At 41.8% G+C, this 19,902-nt stretch overlaps 1 protein-coding gene across 1 annotated transcript in view; it reads left to right on the forward strand.

Annotated features, from left to right (window-relative positions):
• OXCT1 (3-oxoacid CoA-transferase 1) overlaps positions 1-19,902 on the forward strand; it is an 80,893-nt gene that overhangs the window by 23,862 nt on the left and 37,129 nt on the right. Inside the window, exons 4-8 of the mRNA XM_032214461.1 lie at positions 4,624-4,759; positions 6,697-6,846; positions 7,479-7,585; positions 11,166-11,226; positions 17,194-17,301. Of these exons, the coding sequence (XP_032070352.1) occupies positions 4,624-4,759; positions 6,697-6,846; positions 7,479-7,585; positions 11,166-11,226; positions 17,194-17,301 (562 nt within the window). The remainder of the gene's footprint in view (positions 1-4,623; positions 4,760-6,696; positions 6,847-7,478; positions 7,586-11,165; positions 11,227-17,193; positions 17,302-19,902) is intronic.

A 19,902-nucleotide genomic window follows, 5' to 3' on the forward strand; every position in this document is an offset into this window, starting at 1 on the left:
CTTTTTGAAGGTCCCAATCTTTAATTCTTAAAATTCTACCTAATCAAGTCAGGAATAGGTAATGGTATGTTCACTGTATTCCAGGGTAAAATCAGATTTCTTTATCCATATCACTCTTTCAAGGCATTATTTCTAAGATATACACAAACTTAGGGACAGTGACTAAGATGCTGAGCTTGTCGATGAGCCGAGGTGGCGCAGTGGTTAGGGTGCAGTACTGCAGGCCACTTCAGCTGACTGTTATCTGCAGTTCAGCAGTTCTAATCTCACTGGCTCAAGGTTGACTCAGCCTTCCACCCTTCCGAGGTGGGTGAAATGCGGACCCAGACTGTGGGGGCGATATGCTGACTCTGTAAACCGCTTAGAGAGGGCTGAAAGCCCTATGAAGCGGTATATGTCTAACTGCTATTGCTAGTTTGGCAGTTCGAATCCCTAGTGCCACATAACGGAGTGAGCTTCTGTTACTTGTCCCAGCTTCTGCCAACCTAGCAGTTCGAAAGCACATAAAATGCAAGTAGAAAAATAGGGACCACCTTTGGTGGGAAGATAACAGTGTTCTGTGCACCCTCAGCATTTAGTCATGCCAGGCACATGATCTTTGGACAGCGCTGGCTCTTTGGCTTTGAAACAGAGATGAGCACCACCCTCTAGAGATGGGAACAACTAGCACATATGTGCGAGAGGAACCTTACCTTTAAATTATACACAAACTTAGAACAAACCCATTAACAGCAGGAGGATAACGAAAGTGATAACATTATCTTATTAACTGGGTAAAGTTATTTCATACTTGTAATAAGAAGCTCGTGTTTCTCTTGTACAAATATAGGTAGCCCTTGACTTATAGCTATTCATTTAGCAACCGTTCAAACTTACAACAGCACTTTAAAAAGCCACGTACAATTGGTCTTTACACTTGCAAATGTTGCAGATCCAAATAGACACATAATCAAAATTTGGGCACTTGACAACCAGAATGTGCTTATCATGTTGGCAGCATCTTGGGGTATGTGATCACCATTTGTGACTTACCAACTGACATCTGACAAGCAAAGTCAATGTGGGAGGGCAGATTTGCTTAATGATGCATTTTACCTAACCATTACAGTGATTCATTTAACAACCAGGGATGGGCTGATGGGGGTTGGCAGGGGTTTGGGAGAACCTCTAGCTTAAGATTCTGTGCAGTTTGGAGAACCCCCAAATCCTACTCCTGGCTGGCTCTGCCTACCCTCCCCCCCAAGGAGTCCCCATGCTCTGCCCACCCTTCCCAGGAGTCCCTTGTTTTGGATGCAGATAAGTGCAGGGCGTGCACGGAGGCTTGGGGGAGGGTGAAAAACAGGCCCTCTGGAAGTTTGGGAAGGCCAGAAATGGGCCTGTTTCCCGCCTCCAGAGGGCCTCTGGAGCCGTTTTCGCCCTCCTGGAGGCTCGAGAAAAGCCTCCAAAGCCCGGGGAGGGCCAAAATGCCCTCCCAGCCATGGTGCAGGAGGCTGTCTAGGCCACACCCACAATGGCCACATCCGCCCAGCACCGGACAGGGAACCCTTGCTACAATTTTTGAAGCCCACCCCTGTTAAAAAACCATGGGGAAAAAAGTGATAAAAACCAGGCACAATACACTTGACAAGCGATGGGAATTCTGGTCCCAATTATGATCCTGGGTTGAGGATCATCTGTAGGCTAATGCCTTGTGGCTGCTTTTGGGCCAAAGGTTCCTTCAAAATGGCCGCAAGAGCTTAGAGGGGCTACATCATGGTTTCCTTATTTATACAACATGCCAGTTGCTATTATTGAGAGTTCTTAGGAGAAAGTGTAGCTGCAGTAAATAAGATTAAACATTTAAAAATAATAAACACAAACAGCAGCAATCGTTACATTTACTAGAAAGAAGGATGATCCCCCTTTTTAAAGATAATCGTCTATTAAGAAGGAGTGATTCCACAGAGAAAAGTGGTCTGTTTCCATTGCTATGTTTTCAACAAATCTAACATGTCAGCTTCCTTTTAAATATTCAGGAGAATGGATTGAATGAGTCTTCGGGGAAAATGCTTACTTCCAAATACTTTATTTTTCTTCCTAGCATTTTCTTCCCAAGTGCACAAGGGTCGTCTTTTCCCCCGGATCAACTGTGTATTAGTCCATTGCAGAGGTGGTATTCAGCAGGTTCTGACCAGTTCCGGAGAACCGGTAACAGAAATTTTGAGTAGTTCGGAGAACCGGTAAATACCACCTCTGACTGGCCCCAACCTCACCTATTCTCTGCCTCCTGAGTCCCAGCTGATTGGGAGGGATTGGGGATTTTGTAGTAACCTTCCCCTGGAGTGCGGTGGTAATGGAGATTTTGCAGTATCCTTCCCCTGCCATGCCCACCAAGCCATGCCTGCCAAGCCAAGCCACGCCCACCAAGCCACGCCCACAGAACCAGTAGTAAAAAAAAATTGAATCCCACCACTGGTCCATTGGTTGATTAACTGGCTTGTCACCTGAGCCTGAGATTGTGAGATGAGAGAAAATGACTGCCCTAAAGTTATCCAGCCACCTTTCATGCCTAAGGCTGGAATAGAATGCTGAGTTTTTGAATTCTAATTTGAAGCTAAATCACTAGACCAGTGGTAGTCAACCTGGTCCCTACCGCCCACTAGGGGGCGTTTCAGCTTTCATGGTGGGCGGTAGGGGTTTGCTGTAACTCTGCTTTATAAATTTGTAAAGTAAAGTTACTTCCTTACTTTATAAATCACCATTACTGTGGAACCGGTGGGCGGTTAGAAAATTTTACTACTAACAGAGATACAAAAGTGGGCGGTAGGTATAAAAAGGTTGACTACCCCTGCACTAGACCAATCAAATCTCTCTCGTTTTCAGATATTGTGGTCCCAAAACAGTGTTATAGCTTTTGATTTTATCCTGGAAACAAATCAGAAGCTGATGAAAATGGTTTATCATACCTCAAAGTACTGAGTTTTTTCTTTTATTTGGGAAAAAAACCACCCTTGAATTTAGCTTTGTTTTTGAAATATAGAAGTTGCGAATTAGCATTCTTCTACATTTCAAGTTATAAGCTATGCTAAAAAAGACACATGATTGAGAAAGGTTAAAATTTCTGAACATTCATCCCATCCCTTTTTAATATTACAGAATAATGTACACAATCTGAGATGGAACAAGCTTTTATGTGTTGGAGGCAGGTTAAGCCAACATATGTAATAAAATGTGAATAGTTATTCTGGAAAATTACATAATCAATAGAAGAACATGTATGTAGCTCAGGGTTCATCTGTAGAATCCTTGGTGATTTCTGTGCTTGTTTGTTTGCAGATGTTTCATTACCCTACTAGATAACATCATCAGTGTGAGCGTGTGCTTTGTTCCCTATTTTTTATATAGTAGCTTGCCCTGCCAGAATTGATAGAGGTGTACTTTTCTCCTTGATTAGGAATTGTTTTCTGCTTGATTCTTTGTCTGGTGTTAATCCCTGCTTATTTGAAATGTTGGTTGCTGGGGAAGATGTGTTCTGCTCTTTTTGTTTCCTTCTTAGCTTTTTTTATTGTCTCTTGAATGGTGTGCAAATATGATTTGTTCTTATGTGTCCATAGAAACCATGCCCATTATAATTCATATCATAAACCATGTTTTATAGTCTAAGGTTGAAGTCAATAACTTGAGAACCAGCCACCCCATTCTTGCAGACCTCAGAGCTACTTCTGACTATAGTTGCTGAAAACTGATGGCATATTTTCCCATGTTTTGAGATAGGAAAGGCCTGAAATAAAGCTCGCTCTATCTATCTATCTATCTATCTATCTATCTATCTATCTATCTATCTATCTATCTATCTATCTATCTATCATCTATCTATCATCCATCTATCTATCTATCTATCTATCTATCTATCTATCTATCTATCTATCTATCTATCTATCTATCTATCTATCTATCTATCTATCATCTGTCTAAATGGATATGTGTGTGTGTATGTTTCAGCATAACTCTAGAACGCCTCAAGCAATTTCAACCAAACTTGGTACACAGATGACTTACCCCCTGGAAAGAAATATTGTGGGGTAAGACACCCCTAAAACCCCTTGGGCTGTGTATTCTGTTAAGATACAGCCTAATGTGTCTTAAAATGGCTTCTACTGTACTGCCATAAAATGGCTTCTGCTGTGCAGTGCAATGGAATTGCCATGGTAACGGCTTCACAGTACTTCACGAGGGGGGTCCCTCTGGTAAGGGGGAAAATCCAACATTAGAAATTATGTTTGGTCCAGACATTTCTTCCCTATAAATAAATACGCGTGCAACGCTGGGCTATTCAACGCTATAATCAACGCTGAGTATAAAAAAAACCCTTCTCTACAAAGCAGACATATTTGTTCTTGTCTACTGAAGTTTACTTTCTGTATTCTCTAGTCTTCTTCCAATATATAGTATTTTTTTGCTACACCCTGAAAAGGTTTTTACTGTACAAGCCAGCCAAGTTGTATTTTATTTCACAGGCTGCAGTTGAACTAAATTGTGGCTCAGTGCGACTTTTTCTTTTTTTTATTTCTAGTCACAATATTGTAGGCATAATCTAAATTTTCCATCACTTGGTTCTGAACCTTAACCCTGTTTTCTCTGCAGAGTAGACAACTTTGGGCTCGGACTCCTACTTCAGACCAAACAGATCAAGCGAATGGTGTCATCCTATGTTGGAGAAAATGCAGAATTTGAGCGGCAATACTTATCTGGTGAACTGGAAGTGGAGCTTACCCCACAGGTAAAATGTGAACTGCCTGTTTTTTGGAGGAAGGCTCCTTATAATTATTGGCACCAACTCTTCGGTTTTCCATTCTAGTTGCAGGATTTCCACATCAGAAACTGAAATGTTGGTTGTGTAACTACTGTATTGCATGGTCCTTTTGTGTCTGTTGCAAGCCGTAAGGATCAGACAGCTTTCCACATTTCTGGCATTTTGAAGAGGGGTTGACAGACTTCCTATCTTGGGAGTGTATTGAATTGCACCACTATAGGAATTAGGAAACTGGACTAGATTAGTCTTTGGCCAGATTCTGAATCTACCCTAAAGCCTGATTTATGTTGGAACCCAGGCTACAGACACACTATGATTACAACACAGTATTGAAATACTACTAAGAAACCATAGATACTCATGTACCAGTTAGTTAAGAGTAGGAGAAGTAGGAGATGTTTTTAATTGCATTCTGCATTGGCATGACGTCGCATTTTAAAAATCCTTTAAGTATTTGCAATGCTGTGCTTGACTGAACTGCACTCCATTCTTCATGCACGTTTAACTAGCTTTTGGAAAAAGATAGACTGCTTGCCTGCCAGGCAAACTTCCCTCCTATGCCAAAGTTAAGAATATAAGAAGCTCATTTCATATTTACCACCTTTTGTAAGTTAATCTTTTCTTAGCTCAACCACACTGAGTAAATAAATTAACCACAGCCAGACAGGCTCTGGCTGCCTTCTCCTCAAAATCTTCAGACTCTGGGAATATTTCTATTGAACTTGAAATGTGTTGTACTTAGCATGGTAAAGAAGCCAAATTTGCCTGAAAAAAATCTATAATAAGTTGGGAAATAGTTTTTTTTAAAAAAAATTTTTTGGGTGGGGGTTAGTTGCGAAGTCATCTCTGACCCATTGTGACCCCATGGACAACGTTCCTCCAGGCCTTCCGGTCCTCTACCATCCTCTGGAGTCCATTTAAGCTCATGCCACCTCATCCTCTGTTGTCCCCTTCTTCTTTTGCCCTCAATATTTCCCAGCATTAGGCTCTTCTCCAGTGAGTCCTTCCTTTTCATTAGGTAGCCAAAGTATTTTGAGTTTCATCTTCAGGAACTGGCTTTCTAAAGAGCAGTCAGGGTTGATCTCCTCTAGGACTGACTGGTTCGATCACCTTGCAGTCCAAGGGACTCGCAGGAGTCTTCTCCAGCACCATAGTTCAAAGGTCATAATTTTTTGGCGCTCAGCTTTTCTTATGGTCCAACTTTCACAGCCATACATTGCAACTGGGAAAATCATAGCCTTGACTTTATGCACTTGGCATGGTGATTATCTCTGCTTTTTAATATGTTGTCTAGATTTGCTATAGCTTTCCTCACCAGGATTAAGCGTCTTTTGATTTTTTGGCTGCAGTCCCCATCTGCAGTAATCTTGGCACCCAGTAAAATAAAATCTGTCACTACCTCCATTTCTTCCCCATTTATTTTCCAGGAATTGAGAGGGAAGGAGGCCATGATCTTAGTTTTCTTAATGTTGAGTTTCAAGTAAGGAACATTAAATAAGGAGAAAAGTTTGGAAAGTACATGCCAGGTGTTTCAGAAATGAAATATTGGTAACATTAAGGTGATGATGATGATTGACCCTGCTAATCATTGACCTTATTTTATTATTGCTTAGTAATAAACTAATATTAAAAATTAGAAAGTTTCAATCTCTGTTCCTATTTCTTAGGAATGAGTATTCTATGGAAATCCTCTTGCAGTATTTGGGAGCCATCTCAGTGGACTTAGGAAAGAAGAAAAGGTCCCTTAGCAACTTTTGTTCCTCCAGGAATAGGGCGGCATACAAGTTCAGTAAATTGAATTGAATTGAATTGAATTGTCAAAGAATTGATGTACTATTATGAGTTACAGGCCTCCTTTACATCTGTCTTGTCTTGCCAGCCATTAAGCCTTTTGTTTTTTCTAGGGTACCCTTGCTGAGCGGATCCGAGCAGGAGGAGCTGGCATCCCAGCTTTCTTCACCAGTACGGGGTATGGGACGTTAGTGCAAGAAGGGGGGTCTCCAATCAAATACAACAGCGATGGCACTGTTGCCCTGGCTAGTGAGCCAAGAGAGGTAACATTCCTGGGGATTTGAATAATGTTGTGAATGAGGGGGTGGGCACAAGCCTTTTGGAAACTTTTTAGAGTTAAGGCAGATTCAGGACGTAACTCACTTTGCCAGTAACATGATAGCATCAGGGATGGGTTCTGGCTTCTGTTACTGCCGGTTTGCTTTGGGCGTGCACACACTCAATGCACGCTTGTGCAGTAGTAACAAATTGCTTCTGCACATGTGCAAAAGCAAGAAAAAATGGCTATGCCTATGGCGCTGCCAATAGAACCTGTTCAGAGGCGTGGCCGGCCGAGTTACTACCTACACGGCTGAACCGGTCCGAACTTCTGGATAGGATGATTTGAGGCCTGTTCAGGAAAACAAAGTGGAATAAGTCCTAATTTAGTGCAATATATTAAACAGATTATAAATCCATTAAACAGATTATAAATCCACTCTGCAGATCATATTGTGCTTCTGATTTTATTCAGTCTGCACCTTTGATTTCCAGTTTTCATTACTGTCAATGGTATCTTCACTCCATTTCGTTTTTGCTCAAAGAAGAGCATCTTAAATTGTACTGTGAGTTGATAATTTAAAGAGAGCAAACTTTTTCAAAATTTCTTAACCCCCCCCCCAATTTTTTTTTAAAGGTGAGGGAATTTGATGGTCGGCATTACATTATGGAGAAATCAATTACAGGAGATTTTGCGTTAGTAAAGGCATGGAAGTCTGATCGTGCTGGAAATATTATCTTCAGGTATGGCATGTTCACAGAGCAAGCATGTTTTTAACTTTGCTTTCAAAGAGTTTTCTGGGAAATAGGAACATTCTATAGCTTAGGGGAATTTTTTGTTGTTGTTTCTGTTAGAATGCATCTTTTAATTACATGCAACAACAGGGGAGGCCCAGTTGTTCAGCTCAAATAATATATTTTGAGTTCCAGTTTAAAAGATTTTGAGTCCCCAACTAGGACAATGTGAGGTGTTAAAAGACAGTAAAAATGAAACAAAAAAGAACGTCACCATAATTTTTTAAAAGAAAAGAAAAGAAACAGCAGCAGTATATTGTAGTATTGAGTGCAGAGTCTAAAGCCCTAGAACTGCAAACAGTTCTCCAAAATTTTCAAGATCTTTCCAAAACCCCAGCCTCTTTCTAAAAGCTGATATTAAATGGAAATATTGTTCATTTATTAGAAGAAAATTACAGGCGGTCTTTGACTTAGGATTGTAATGACAGTTTCCCATTATCACTGCAAGTTATGATGCTCATAAAGAGGGTCATCATATGACCAACTCAATTATATGACTTTTTTTACAGTAATTAAATCATTAATTAAGGTCATTAAGCAAACTAGAGACCCAAATTGGTCTAGTGGTTAAAGCACCAGGTAAGAAAGCAGGAGGCTGTGAGTTCAGGTCCCTCCTTAGCCATGAAAGCTGGACTGGTCATTCTCTCTCAGCCCAGCAGTTCACCTCACAAGGTCGTTGTTATGAGGAAAGGTTTGAGAACTACCATTTTAGCCTGATCATTTCTGCATCCGAGTTTCATTCATCTTTAGAATGTACTAGGGGATAACCTGGCATTGCCCAGGTATTTATTTATAGGGAGAAAATGTCCAGACTGAACGTAATTTCTAATGCTTTTCCCTCTTACCAGAGGGAGCCCCCTTGTGGAGTACTGTGAAGCCATTATCATGGCAACTTCACTGCGCTGTACATTTTATGGCAGTACAGTAGAATTCATTTTAAGGCACACCAAGCTGTATCTTAACAGAAGACACACACCGAGGGGTTTTAGGGATGTCTTAACCCCACAATATTTTTTTCCGGAGAGTAAGTCATCCCTGTAGCAAGTTTGTTGAAATTGCTCGAGGCGCTGCAGAGTTATGCTTAACATACATACACACACACAGAGCCATTTTTTTATATATAGAAGATTCACTGACCTACCATTGAGAATCCAAGAACAGTAGAACCTCTGGTCATGAACGCTTCTGACGACGACCAAATCAGGTTCCGACCAAAAATTCACAGGTTTTTTTTCGCAGCTGATTTCCCCTTCCACACCATTTCCAAAATTAGGTTTGTGTACCCTAACCCTTACCGCCTGAAGAAGGTTGTGCATTCCTGTCCTAGTTTATGTCCCAGAATCCTTTGAAGCAACACAGGAGCTTCTGTCTCTGTGTAGTGAGGCTGCTTTTCAAAAAAGGGGCTGTAGGAAGAAAGATGATATAGCAAAGCTAGCCTCTTCCTGCTCATCATGACTAATGAGGGCAGTATTCTGACTGAGGCTTCCCAAGAGCATGAAACAAACTCCTTGATCCGGCAAAAACCCCTTTTAATTTACAGTGAATTCTGCTCATTCACAGCTAGCAAAGTCTTTCAAAGGAGGATTTACAGTCACACACCTTATCTGGTTTGGAGAGCTGGCAGGCCGATATCTGCAAAACTTGGCAAGGAGTATCGGAGAGTCATGAACCAATTAAGTGAACTAATTGTCTCCTGCAAACTCCACTCCCCTTTTGCTTTGCTTTTCTTTCCTCTGTGGGGGGCATCCATCGGCCATCCATAATCCCAAATCGACCCCTGCTTTTTTGTTTTTCCCTTTAAATGGAAACTCTGCACATGTGCACACTGGGAACAGGCTCCCACTGTTCGTTTGCCTCGCTGCTGTCTGACTCTGACAACAGCTGATAACTGGCATACGGCTCTGGCCCGCTCTCTGCCTCTGACACAGACCCCTCATCGGAGCCTTCCCCAGGCTCCAGGACTGGCCCATGTTCCTCCTCAACCTCCTCACTGTGCGAATCTGTGGCCAGCTCTGCTGGCGGCTGACAGGCCACAACAGGCAGGGGTTTAAAATAACTTCCCCTTTTAGGATGATGGTTGTCCTATTCTAGTAGTTTATTTCTTCTATGTTGGCAGTGCTGCCTGTCTGCAGCTGTTCTTGAACAGCAAAGACTTTCCTGCGGTTTTTGCTCCTCGCTCTGTTCTACCGTATTGAACAAACCCAGGAAGCAAAGGTAAAACCACACGAGGGCAGTAGAAGGCTGTAACTTTCAGCTTTGCAAGAGGTGAAGCTGTAGACACTATTAAAAAAAGTAACATTCTTGCCTTAACATTAAGTCTTTTCTTAATATTAAAGAGATGCATGACATCATTCGGAGATATGCTGTCAAAAACACTGACATTCATATGAATTCAATGCTAGCATTTGATAAAAAGCAATTATTTTAAGGCTGTGTATCCAGGACAGAGAAAGTTAGCTAAACAGAAACAGAGAACCATTTTTTACTGATGGTGTTATAAAAACCTCCCCCCCCCAAAAAAAAATAATAATAATGTCAAGTTGGTAAATAGACCTAGAGCAGAATTAAGAATTGGAGGGATGTTGTAGTCATAGTAGTCCCCCTAAACCAGTGTTCCTCAGCTCAGTAACTTGAAGCGCCGTGGTGGTGCAATGCTTAGAATGCAGCATTGCAGACTAATTATGCCGACTGCCAACAGTTCAATTCTCACCGGCTCAAACCTTTCATCCTTCCAAGGTTGGTAAAATGAGGATCCAGATTGTTGGGGATAATATGTTGACCAGTGTTGGGATTCAAATAATTTAACAACTGGTTATCTGCCCTAATGACCAGCTGAGTAGGTGTGGCTCGACAGTCATGTGACTGGCTGGGCGTGGCCAACTCAACATCACTTTGTTGATGGGTGCTTTGCCTTAGCTGTTACAATGTAATAATGGTTAACCGGAGAAGCAGTTTCTGTAAGCAGGTCAATAAAGATTAGGCTAGAAACAACACCAGAATGTTTCCTTCCCACCTTCCTTACAGGATTAGCCCTGTAAAGTGGGAAAAAAACAAAATGAGATTCCTTCCAACAACCGGTTCTCCGAACTGCTTAGATGTTAACAACCGGTTCTCCCGAATAGGTGCGAACTGGCTGAATCCCAACACTGATGTTGACTCTGTAAACTGGTAAACTGAAAGGACAAAGGGAAGTCCTTTTATTGGCTATGTTCAAACAGAAGCTAGATAGCAAAGTGGGTTTGCTTTGGTTGGGATTTCTGGACCTGAAGGCCAATCCACTTTCAACTCTGAATTGATTATACACTGAATTTTGTTCTCCTAATGTTACTTGGAGTCACCGAAGCAGTCGGCGGGAGCTTAAATGGACTCTTGGGGATGTTAGGCGACAGGAAGGCCTGGAGGAACATTGTCCATGGGGTCGCAATGGGTCGAACATGACTTTGCGACTAACCACAATGTTTCTTGACATTATAGAAAATGATAACTGCAGCTCTATTAAGCATACATTGCCCTCTTTCTTCTCAAACAGGAAAACTGCGAGAAACTTCAACCAGCCTATGTGTAAAGCTGCCAGAACAACAGTGGTGGAGGTAAGGCCGAAAAGTTATTCCCAGCCCCAGCAGTGGTTCTTGGGCTAAATAGGATTTATCCTCCCTATTCTGCAGCTTTTTGAGGGAATGAGATTGTTGTGTTTGCGGCATCTTCTTCCATACCAAATTTCTTCAGACATGGTTGGCTCCTCTTCCCTTGTTTTTTGTTTTTACATCAAAATCAAAATCCTCTTTCATAAGCACAGCCTTAAGCAAAATTGGGAAGAGATGAAGATGTGAGAGTGCAGTATCCCCCTGCTTTCGTTTGACAAATGTAAAAGACCTACAGGCCTTGGTGAATTGATGCATGACGTATCTATATATTTAAAGCTGAGCAGTTGAAGAGAATGGGGAAATGCTGATACTGTATCTGTGCGCAGCAGAAAGGGAATTAGCAGAGGCATTTATATAATCCTAAAAAGCTGAATCCTTGTTTTCAAGAAAAGAATTGCTCCTTTTTTTTTTTTTGAAGCCTGAGCTTTTATCCTTTGCATGCAGGAATGTCGATCCTGTTTCTATTAACTCTTTCTTTATAAATGTATTTAATAGTTGCCCCTCTAGAAACAATTAAGTGGGGTACAGTACAATATATGTCAGGGTTCCAAGTAACACCCCCAATGAAATAAGACTCCAAGGCTTGAAGTTCCTCAAAGTTTCGGTTCCACCACAAAACCGCGGAGTACAAAATCGCGCTCGACGAAAGCGCGCATTTGACGTCATCACAGCGTGACGAAAACATCGCGCTGTGATCGAAAAATGTAAAAATAAAGCGAAAACCTTACCCTAACCCCCCCAAACCTAACCCTAAACCTAACCCTAAACCTAAATCTAACCCTAAACCTAACCGTTAACGTAACGCTAAACCTAACGCTAACCCTTAACCTAACGCTAAACGTAACGCTAACGCTCTAACCCTAACCCTAAACCTAACCCTTACCTTTATGTGAATCGGCTTGCTTTAATTTTAATTTTATTTCAATTTTTAATTTTTTTCGTCGCGCTGTGATGACGTCACATGCGCGCTTTCGTCGATCGCGATTTTGTCCGCGGTTTTGACGGGTCACACAAAGTTTCATTTTATTAGAGATGTCATATTTGCAAATCTGAGAAAACCCGAATCTGAAAGTTTCCAGGTTTTCCCCACTCAAAAGAAAGTCCAAGCTCCTGCCCAGCACCCACATGTCCATCACATGACCCAATCAGGAACCTTCCCAACTGGAGATGCCTCCCAGTCACACCACTCCAAGCGCAGGACAGGATGTCCTTGACTCTCTGAGAAAGGAATGTTATTATGACTATATATCTCCCATAGTCCATATAATTCCCCCCATCCATTTTCCCATGGCATTGAATGTGGCAGGCCTAAAGATCCAATGCAAAAGATGGCTCCCAGGCCTGACAATATAGCTAAAACAACCTTGTAAGTAATGGAAAGATTTTCTCAAGTTGAACTTGACACTTAATGGCAATAGGACACATCTGAATGGTTGTCTCTTGTTTTCTCCTGGCTTTCAGGGTTCCAAGTAATAGATCCCATTTAGTAAGAACTCCAAGACGGGCAGGTTACTTAAAGAACATTTTATTATAACATATCAAATTGGCAACTTCCTGGTGGAAAATCAGCTCTAAGTTGACTCTGCCCCCCCAATTAAAAGTAAAACTTCATTTATTTCCTCCCCGCCAGAGTCTCAGTCACACGATCCAATCAGCATACAGTTCATTTGTAAGATTATTTCAGTCTCTGCCCTGCAGACACCTGCATGGACGCCCTTGATTCCCAGGGGAAAGAATTTTATTTAGGCTGCAACACCCCAACTGATCTCTACACCTCCCCCCCTCTCAGCCTCTTCACTCCAGGCTGTGTCAGCCCTGAAGCCATGAGAAAAGAAACCTTGTCAGTGTAAGAGAGAATTCATGAACTGGAATAAGGCTTAGTAACAAGGTCAGCCAATGAGGGCTGCTTGGAAACGGAAACAGTATTTTCGGTATGAGCAACAATGAGACAGCACGGAGCCTGGGTGTGGCTTAGCTCTGTAGCTCTGGGTCTGTGCAGAACTCAAAACTAGTCTGCTGCTCTGAACTGAAACTGTTCTCTCCTCTGCTTGTGTTTTGCTTTTATTTACTACCATGTTGGAAAACCTCCCTTTGGTATTTTATATTTATTTCAGGTGTTAGATTATATATAAAGAGAAGTTAATGAATCCTGCTGAATCAGTTACTGTGTGTGCTTTCTGGATGTGATTGCTGCAACAAACTCTGGCAAACCTCCCTAGAAACTACACAAAAAGAAAATGGCCACAGTTCAGCCAACTTCAGGGTTGACACTGGGACACTGACACAATCCTTACCAAGCCCAAACTTGCTTAGCTTCTGAATCTAATCGAAAATGACTATGTGCTTCCATCAAAAAGGCTTAACATGTTGTAAATGTAGTCTTAAGGAAAAACTCGATGGGGGAGGAAGGGCTGGATGGAGTCAAATAGAACATCTGCTTATAAAGCTTGTCATCTATTAAATTCAGCAGCAGAGAACCACTTGGGAAGAGAGGCTATTGAATGTAGATAGCCTGGTCTTTTTGCTTGGTCTTTTGATGTCTTCAACCAATCCTACAGCGGAAAGGGCTTCCTGCCTTTGATCACGGAAAGATGTAACATTGAATAAAAAACAGTACTAAGAACAGTCTTCACCAAACTGGTACCCTTCGTCTGTGTTGATCTTACAGGATTGGTAGCCCAATGTACCTGGACCAGGTTGAAGAAGACTTAAAGCAGGAATCTTCTTGCACTCTGTATTTCAGTCCCCATATTTGCCTCTACTCCCTCTATTCTTTTCACTCTCCACTCTGGTTTTCTTCCCCTTGTCTTCTCCTTTCGTTATGTTCTTCGCAAATTGTGTCCTCCCCCCCCCACCCTCGTCAATGGAAGAAGCTAGAAAAACAAAAGTCTGTATTTTCTTTAAGTTTTGACAGATTCAAGATGAATTTTGAGGATGCGGGTTCTACACAGTGTAGAATTCTTTCACCCATAACTAATTAAATAAATGTAATTAAAAATCCTGCAATGTATCCCAGGTTGCTTAGCAACAGCTGTCCTGTTCCATTATTATTCTGCTCTCTGAGGTACAATGGATCTCATTACGGTGTGTGGCAGCATTGAATGAGTTCCACTTCTCACCTAAATATTGGAATTTTCATAGTTTTTATTGAATGTTTGAAGATTCTTTAAAAAGGGTCAGTGTTTACACAACATAGTTTGTTCAATCTTAATTTTTCTTAGTTTTGGCTTCACTTGTTTTCCAGAATTATAAGAATTTACTTCCCAAACGAATGTATAGGAAGCACATTTTTCAGATCCCAAAACAACTTAAAAAGAAAGTCCATAAATTCATCTAATTCATATGATATTAGCCAGCACATTTAGCATAAAACAACTTTATCAAGCCAGTTGGATTTCTGGGTCAAATCATCCCATTCAATTTAGATGTATTTTCTGTGCATCTGTTTGCTATGTGTGTCCTACTGACTGCAGCCTATTGTCAATTATTTTTTCTAAACATTTGTAGAAAACATGCATTAAATGTACTATAACAAAAATGATAAAAACAGAAAGGAATCTAGAGATTGCCAAATGAAAATTGATCAGATAAACCGCCATCAAATCCTTCTCAAGTTCCCAAGTTAGTGAGAATCTAGCTATTACAAGTACTAAAAACTTAAACAAGGCTTGTTAGCCTTTGAAAGCTGGTAGAGGGGTTTGAAATTTTGAAAATGCATTGCAGGCACTTATGAAAGCTGCTGCAGAGGACAGGGAGAATTTATCCATATAACAAAGTGAAGATCTTAGGTGATGGCTAACCTTTTGGTCGTTGCGTGCTGACAGCGTGCATATGCACGCACCCATAATGCAATGCGCACACCTGAACAACCCCGTGCTCCCCCTGCATGTGCGCACGACCCCCCCACATGCACCCTGCCCCTGTGCATGCGTGCGTGATCCCCACACATGCACATGTGGCCCCCAAACCTCATACATGTGTGCGCATCTCTTGCATGTGCCCCACTCCCCATGCATGCACAGCAGAGATCTAATAACCAGCTGGCAGTGGGAGGCATGCGCGCATGCGCGGTGAAGCTGAGCTGGAGCAATGACTTGTGTGCCTGCAGAGAGGGCTCTGCGTGTCACTTGTGGCACATGTGCCATCGGTTCATCATCACAGTCTTAGGATCTTCAGTTACAAGACACATTTTCTGCTTTCTGCCACCTTTCTAGACACCTGTCCTCCATAGGTTGCTCTGGCTATCTTACTTTTTTTTTGGGGGGGGGAACACTTTAGTATCCTTCAAAGCACTGGGTTCTAGCTGCTCATCTTTTAATTTCCTGAGAAAGCTTATAGGTTCGTTTACATGACAATGGTGGAGGAAGGCACTTTGTAAAAGGTCTTTTAAAGTAATAATAGAAGGAGAAGGGGAAAGAACAACCCAGTACAGGTAGTTCTCAACTAACTACTGATCCCTTAATAACAGTTCAAAATTATGACGTCCTTGGGAAAAGTGACTTAGAATCTATACTTGCACCCACTTCCAGGATTGCATGATTGCAAATATGTACTTGGCAATTGGCTCATATTTAGGACTAGTTGAAGCATCCTGAAGTCATGTGATTGTTGTTTGTGACCTTTTTTTCCTGAATTCTGACACTTGCACTTGTTGAAATTCTGGTCCCAATTGTAGTCTTAAATCACTTAAGTATGGAAGTAAGAATATGGTACAGGTGGTATATCTGTAAAGACACAATAAAGAGGCCATTTTCATTCATTGGAATCATTCATTGGAAGTTATTACCTAATTATAAATTAAATGGAAAGAATTGGTAGAATTGCAATATTGAAAAAGTGGTTGAGAATAAAGAGCTTAAGAACAGAGGTGGGTTGCTGCCAGTTCGCCCCGGATTGGGCGAACCGGTAGTGGTGGCGGCGGGAGGCTCCGCCCACTTGCCCGGATGCTTCTGCGCATGTGCAGAAGCATCATGTGAGTGCACACGAGTGAACTGGTAGTAAAATAAATTGCAACCCACCACTGGTTAAGAACCTTCAAAATTTCCAGATACAAACTGATAAGCATTTAACTCATAATAAACCATATATGATTGCTGTTATGAAGAAGCACGCATGTATAATTGACACTGCAGTCATTGGAATAGAAGGGAAATAGTTGGGAAAGAACTAGAAAAGAGATCTGGTTGGGTCTAATGGTGATGCAACTGGCCTAGAAACTAGGAGACTGAGATTTAGTTGTGAGTGCCAGCTGGGCCAGTCACATTATCTCAGTTGGACTCACCTCAGGGGGCTGTTGTTCTTGTGGGGAAAATAGGAGGAGGAACATACTAGATATGTTCGCCATTTCGAGTTATTTATGAAATTAATAGGCAGGACAAAAAATCATTTAAAAAGATTTAAAAATAAGGAAATATAAAGATCTTTAAATAGAATGAATGTGAAAAAAGAAAATGGTGCCAAGAATAATAGGCATTTGGTGCCTAACCAAAAGCACTTGAACACAATAGAAATGCATAGAATTTCAACTGAACATTTATAAAATTGAATGGTGCCCCATTGCTGCAATATATTTAGCTAGATCTCTGACTTCAGATCTATCTGGTAGCCCACGGGTGTCAAGCTTGATCACGTCATGTGATGTCACTTGACTTTTTTACCTTTGTGGAGCTGGGATGGGCGTGGCCTGTGCCTGATGCATCCAGCCTGCGGGCTGCCAGTTTGAGAAATCCCATAATTCCTAGCAAGCAGAACTTGCTAGGAATCCGTGCTAATATTTCTCGGCATTGTAGTATTAGCACATCTGGAAGAGAGGGCTAAATAAGGGAAAACTGCACTCTCCTTATTCTTGTCGAAATCATGTGGCATAATGCACTAAATTCTTTCTTTATCTTTCTTATCTTTCTATTATTTCAGGTAGAAGAAATTGTTGATGTAGGGTCATTTCACCCTGAAGATATCCATGTCCCCAAAATCTACGTCCATCGTCTCATCAAAGGAGAGAAGTATGAAAAAAGAATTGAGGTAACTCCTAGGTGGGTTTGGAACTGGTCTGTGGATATGGCTGCGCTTGCAAAATGTTTCCACTGGCAATGTTAGTTTGGATGTGGTGATTATAGCGACAGCCGAGGAACAGTTTCATGTGTTGAGTCTCCAGAGACAGGTAATCTCCTATCCCTCTCACCTCCAGACATTCAACACAGGCAAATCTGATCTATGCTTTATACAAAATCGTGTGTGAGACAGCAGATAACTTTAAAAGTCATTTCCTTATAGAACAATGATAATCTTTGATTCCCTTATGGGAGCCATCACTTCTAATGAATAACTTTGGTCCAGGGGTCTATCTTAGGGCACTAATGGCAAACTTTTTCGGCACCAAGTGCCCAAACTGGAATGTGCATGCATGCGCACTTGCCGGAGCACTAGAAACCCAAACTAGGGTTCGGCTGTTTTTCAGGATGTTTTCAGACTGTTTTTAAGGACATTTTGGGGGGCATTTTCAGGCTGTTTTTGGGCTGTTTTCAGGTTGTTTCCCATCCCCCAAAATGGCCTAAAACAGCCCAGAAACGGCCTGGAAAACGACCCTAAAACAGTCTCTTTTTTGATCATTTTGGGGGCCATTTTCAGGCTGTTTTCCAGCGCTCAGGTGCTCGTGAACACCAACTGACCTCCATGCGCATGCCTCCTTTTTTGGCCATTTTCAGGGTTTTTTGGGGGCCATCTTCAGGCCGTTTCTCAGGCTCTTTTCCGTCCATTTTCCAGCCCCCAAAGTGGCCTGGAAACAGCCCACAAATGGCCCCCCAAAACAGCCTGGAAATGGCCCGGAAACAGATCTGGAAACGGACCCAAAAATGGCCAAAAAAACAGACCGAAAACAGTCTTTTGGAGGGCATTTTTTGGGGGCATTTTCAGGCTGTTTTCCAGCACTCAGGTGTCTGTGAACACCAGCTGGCTGGCACACAAGTGCATTCCAGAAACCAGAAGAGCATCTGGCGATGGCACAGGTGCCTTCAGAGAGAGCTCTGTGTGCCACTTCTGGCACATATGCCATAGGTTCAGCATCACAGGATATGTGATATATCAAATTTGCTGATATTAAGGAGGCCTCATCAAATTTGCTGATATTAAGGAAGCCTCACTTTGAGATTGCTCTGAATTCTATGTATACCGTCTTGAGCTCTGTGAAGGAAATTAGACCATTAATAGAAGCATCATCTGTTATTGTAACCTTACCTGTTGCAATTGTAGTCAAATGATTGGTTCATAGCAGTTGTGTCCCTGGCACTGTTTTTTCTTTCTTAAGAGAAGCTTACAAAAGAGGGGTGACAGCCCAAACAGTTTTGCTCTCTCTTTTTATATTTGGTAGTGCCAAAAATGAGAGCCAGTTTGGTGTAACGGTTGGGAAACCAAGTTAGAAACTGAGAAACTGTGAGTTTTAGTCCTGCTTTAGTTATGAAGTCAGCTGGGTACCTTGAGCTAGTCATTCTCTCTCATTCTTAGGAAAGAGACCATAGCAACCTACTTCTGAAAAACCTTGCCAAGAAAACTGCAGGGACTTGTCCAAGCAATCACCAGGAGTCAATACTGACTCCACAAAAATGCCAAAAAACATTTTAATTCTGCTAAAAACAGCTCTTCACATTCCCAGTTTGAGCCTAGTTTTCTAATATTGCTTTCCTTCCTTCCTTCCTTCCTTCCTTCCTTCCTTCCTTCCTTCCTTCCTTCCTTCCTTCCTTCCTTCCTTCCCTCCCTCCCTCCCTCCCTCCCTCCCTCCCTCCCTCCCTCCCTCTTCCTCTTCCATCTCCTTTTTTCTGTCTCTGTTTCTTTCTCTTTCTCTCTCCCTCCCTCCCTCTCTCTCTGACTCTCTCTGTCTCTGTCTCTCTCTCATTTTACTTTATTTATTTAGCTTTCACCTTTGCATCAATGTTGACTCTTGGTATCTGTCTGAGCAAGTCCCTGCAGTTTCTTTATTTCTTCACATTCAGTCAAAAGGTCTCTCTGTCGATTCTCCATCTTATTATTCAGCCACATCTTCAGCTGCCCTTCACCTTTTCCTCGGGTCTGTTTTTCTTCACCCTTGTGACTCCTCCTTCTTTTTGTTCTCTTGTTTTGAAATTTTTATGTAGCCTGGATCACAGCTGCAGCTGGGATTGAATTGGGTTTGCTTATTTGTTTTAATCCTCCTTGGGATCTTTCTTGGTAAACAGACAATGAAGCTTCCAGCTTCCCTGTTTACCGAGTTGTGGGGTGTTGAGGGGAACAGGAACTGCGGAAAGAGTCTATAAAAATAGCATCCATCTATAAGGTACTGATTGCATTTTCGGATAGAAATTATACTGGACGTAATACAGTTTTCCACTGCCTGCTGGGTGAGGATTCTGCTATAAAGCAGATTTAACTAGGGAGCCTGGCAAAGAAAGATAGCCTTTATCTTATTAAAGGAGGAATAATTGCAGTGGTATATGTGGCCCGATTGCAGCTGTGTGAATAAAATAGCCAAAGAAATACCTAAATTCTCTTTATCCCATTTCCCCCCTCCCAATAACTGTGTTAAGATATCTATGCTCTTGACATTCAAATTTCAAATAAGAAGCAGAGGGCAAGATAACAAGCTGCAGATTT

The sequence above is a fragment of the Thamnophis elegans genome, chromosome 3 (assembly GCF_009769535.1).
Source record: "Thamnophis elegans isolate rThaEle1 chromosome 3, rThaEle1.pri, whole genome shotgun sequence".
Lineage (NCBI taxonomy): Eukaryota > Metazoa > Chordata > Lepidosauria > Squamata > Colubridae > Thamnophis > Thamnophis elegans.